Source organism: Rhagoletis zephyria, unplaced genomic scaffold (genome assembly GCF_001687245.7).
Source record: "Rhagoletis zephyria isolate East Lansing unplaced genomic scaffold, Rhagoletis_zephyria_1.1 Rzeph_scaffold_23164, whole genome shotgun sequence".
NCBI lineage: Eukaryota > Metazoa > Arthropoda > Insecta > Diptera > Tephritidae > Rhagoletis > Rhagoletis zephyria.
Window position 1 is genome coordinate 1 of NW_016180222.1, and position 3,815 is coordinate 3,815.

The 3,815-nt window shown below is 34.5% G+C and overlaps 1 protein-coding gene across 1 annotated transcript; it reads left to right on the top strand.

The window, feature by feature from the left end:
• Nucleotides 1–2,378: 2,378 nt before the first annotated feature.
• Nucleotides 2,379–3,191, top strand: LOC108381629 (lectizyme-like). The gene has a single exon (XM_017638043.1). The coding sequence runs from the start codon at nt 2,379–2,381 to the stop codon at nt 3,189–3,191; it is 813 nt and encodes a 270-aa protein (XP_017493532.1).
• Nucleotides 3,192–3,815: the final 624 nt, after the last annotated feature.

Consider the following 3,815-nt stretch of genomic DNA (forward strand, 5'->3'; position numbering starts at 1 on the left):
GATTATGTTTTTTTAATCATCTGCTTATTTAGCCGTAACTAGTTTCTGCAGAAAAAACAGGCAATTAGCCCATAGCGCACCGCTTGAAATCGACCATTTTTAATTTGGATGAATTTTGAATATTTTAATGAAAAAAGGTTTGCCAAAAAAAAATTTTTTTTTCGAGTGTTCATAATTTCACAATTTACCGGATTTTGCGGGCTTATTTTTGGAATATCTCAGTGACAATTATAGTTACAACATCAAAGATGAGCCACATCGCCTACATATCAATATATATAAACAAAATTCGAAACACAAAAAAAAAAAAACAATTTTGAAATTAAAAAAAATCGTAAAGGCAAAAACTTATATTAATTTTTGTCGAATTTGTTTTTATACAATAACACCAACACATCTTAAAATATCCAGAAATATTTAAGTTGCTTTGATTTTTTCCAAACTATACGGTTTTTCGAAGATGTTTTGGTTTTTTCCAAACTATAAATCAAAAACAAATTTCAATTAAATTGAAATTAGTTATAACTTTATTTACAGCCAATTTCACGAAAGCAATTTAAGTGAAAAATTATTTAATTTTTTGAATTTTATATGGAAATTAACAGAAAATAAAAAATCATTTTCCATTTAAATTGCTAGTGAAACCGGATGTTTGAGTTAGCAAAAAAAATTCATGTTTCGAAATTGATATCTTCAAAAAAAAAAACAACAAAAAACTGCTTTTTGAAAATTTCTGGATCTTATAATATCAGTTAGGGGTAGTGTATTAACAAATTGAGCTAACAATTTTTACAAGTTAACACTTTCACGATATTTCTAATTTAAAAATTATGTGAATTTCTTTATTTTTGGCTATCTTTCTTTTACTAGTAGGTTACGAAAGCTGAGAACTTTTAAACTTAATGCATGTAATGTTCGGCTTAATTTTAAGTTTGATCTACATTTATGTATTTAGTGTTATTTGTGCTCGGTAAGAATATTTTTGTATTAAAAAAATTAAAAATTGTGAATTTTAAATTTTTGCATAACTTTCAGGAAAATGCTTTAATATTTTTCGTTAAATGACAAAATAAATGTTCTGAACAAAATTCATACAAGTCAAAATCTTCAATTGTAACCATTGGTCTATTTGACATGGATTTATTTATATATACATTTATGCTTATTTTGAAAGTTTTGCTATTATGACCAGCTTCAATAACGTCTTCTGAAAATTGCCCTGCAGGTAATGTGAACGACTCAAAAATGTCTACTTCGTGAATAAGTTCATTGCGTACTCTACCATTCGTAAGCGTCTGTTATCAACTTGGCAAGGCAGTTAGTTTTAAACTGATAAACTTTGGTATAGTTAGTATTTGATAAAGCACTTAGTATTTTTTTCTGATACCCGGCCAGTGTTGTCGAAAAACTTTCGTCCAGTTTTTTCATCATAACTGTAAAAGTTATTTGTACTATCAGATTTTCTGGAATTTTCGTCTTTGCCTTTTATTTATATAAATCCTCATCGCATTTTTTCTCTTCAGAACACTGGCTAGGTTGTTCATGTGATATTTTCTTGAGGATTCAGGAACTATACGGGACCAATTTTCATTTTGTACTCGAACATACCTGCAACCTACCCTAGGTTTTGTTTCTGAAGGACCTACAATCCTGTAGGGTCTGCAGGAGTTTTTGACCCACCTACTGCGCAACACGAACTGCATTTCTCATCAAACTCAACAGGAGGGATTTATTTCGACTAACTGCCGTTTACACAGCGCACTGGGCCGTGGGAATCCATGCTGTAAGACTAGAACTAGAACACAAGACGTCTTGTCTTAGCTGTAATTCACCAGATGCAAAAGAAACTGTGGAGCATCTGCTCGTAATTGCCCAGCACTACCCTGCTACTGCGGTTTAATAGACATAAGTGGTATCAACCTACTGAAACTACTTGAGTTCATGAATACCACAAGCTGGATTTGAGAGAAATAGCCGAATTTACTGGGTTCTTCTTGTGATTCAGAGGTCTTTAGCAGCCAGCTATCTGCTCCGATTTATTCGTAAATCATTTAGATTTAAAACAGATTAAATGGGAATACTAAAACAGTGTAATGGATGCTTTTTCCTGACAAATAAGGCGACACCACTTTTTTTTTTGCTAAATTATCGTAAAATTACATTTTTTTTTTAGTGTATCCAAGAGAGCGGACAACGACTGGGAGTCTGCTCACTTATTATACTTATGCTTACAAAATAGTAAATCTACTGTATTTCTTTTCCTATTTCTCTTTTTCCTGCTGGCTAGTAGCTCTTATCAGCCAAGAACGGTTACATATAAAATCCGGTGCCAGTCGTGAGAACTTCGCATTGTAGTTATTAGCGTTTGAGCCATTACGATGACGAACTTCTTGCTCGCATTTCTGTTGGTCGGTTCGGCATGTGCTGCGCGTAAAACCTTAAGACCTGAGTCTCGAATCATTGGTGGTGAAGAGACTACTGCGTTGCAATTGACACCATATCTGGTTTCGCTTAGTGTGTCGTCCATTGCATATGGACATGTTTGCGCTGGTGCCATAATCGGCAGGGAATGGGTGCTGACAGCTGCACATTGTTTGAGGGAATTGAATAATTTAAATGGCGATGCAATCGGGCTACCAATTTACGCCGGCATACAGGATCGCTCCGATATAGAGAACGCACAAATTCGCAACATTGATTTTTACTTCAATCACAAGCAATTCAATGCAAGTGACGTAAGTTCTCCAGACATTGCGCTCCTACACGTCTCGCAGCCTTTCGAATTCAATAGCAATGTGTATTCAATTATTTTGCCATACCAAGGAGAAGCATACACTAATAAGACCTCCCATACATATGGTTGGGGTTTGACAAATGCTGATGCACAGGAGTACGTGAAAAAATTGCAGGTTTCTCAGAGCGAAGTGCTATCTGACAACGGGTGTCGTGAGGAATTACCAGTAGATACACCATTGGGAACCAATCAGATTTGCGCTAAGACATCGGCTTGCTTTGGAGATGGTGGCAGTCCATTGGTGTACGAAACCACGGGTGGAGCTGAGCTAGTCGGCATAACTTCATGGGGATACTTGCCTTGTGGATACAATGGACGTCCAACAATTTACACTGAGGTCTCGCGCTATATTAGTTGGATTACAGAAGTTCAATGGGCATACTACATATTGCATTAATACATTTCTTTGGTTATTACAATTTAAATAAATAGTTTAAATAAAAGAAAAAAAAAAATGTGCTTACATGCAAATAAACTTTAATCTCTCTAATCTCTCTAATAGAGATTAGTACCAGAGCTTCTAGACGCCATAAATTTTTAAAGCGGCCGGCAATTCGGTTTATGCCTACTCAAGATTATCTTATCTGAATCAAACTGTTTATATTTACGAGTAATTTATGACTACGGGAGCGACCAAATGGTTTTAAATTTTTTGGTCATGACAAGATATTTATTAGTTTACTGCAATGTGGGTAGCGATAGCTCACGCACTAGCAATTAAAATTTCGTACTACAGTTTTGGATAGTCCAAACTGAGTACAATGAACGTGACAATATTAACTGATTGAGATAAAGAATTTGTTTTAATACTTCCTGTATACACAAAATAAGAGTTTCTGAAAACAAACCACCTATCGATTTCGTATTTTAAGGGGACGTTGCTTTAAACATGTATATGTAGATTATCTGGCCAAAATATAGCGATTATTTTGTGAAGTCGCTTAACGAAAAATGTGATTTAATGAACGCGATTTTTGTACAGTGGCGAAAATATAAATAGGGAAGAGACATGTTGGCATTC

Excerpts from the sequence above, each read along its gene's own strand:
- LOC108381629 (XM_017638043.1), top strand. The coding sequence starts at position 2,379 with ATGACGAACTTCTTGCTCGCATTTCTGTTGGTCGGTTCGGCATGTGCT.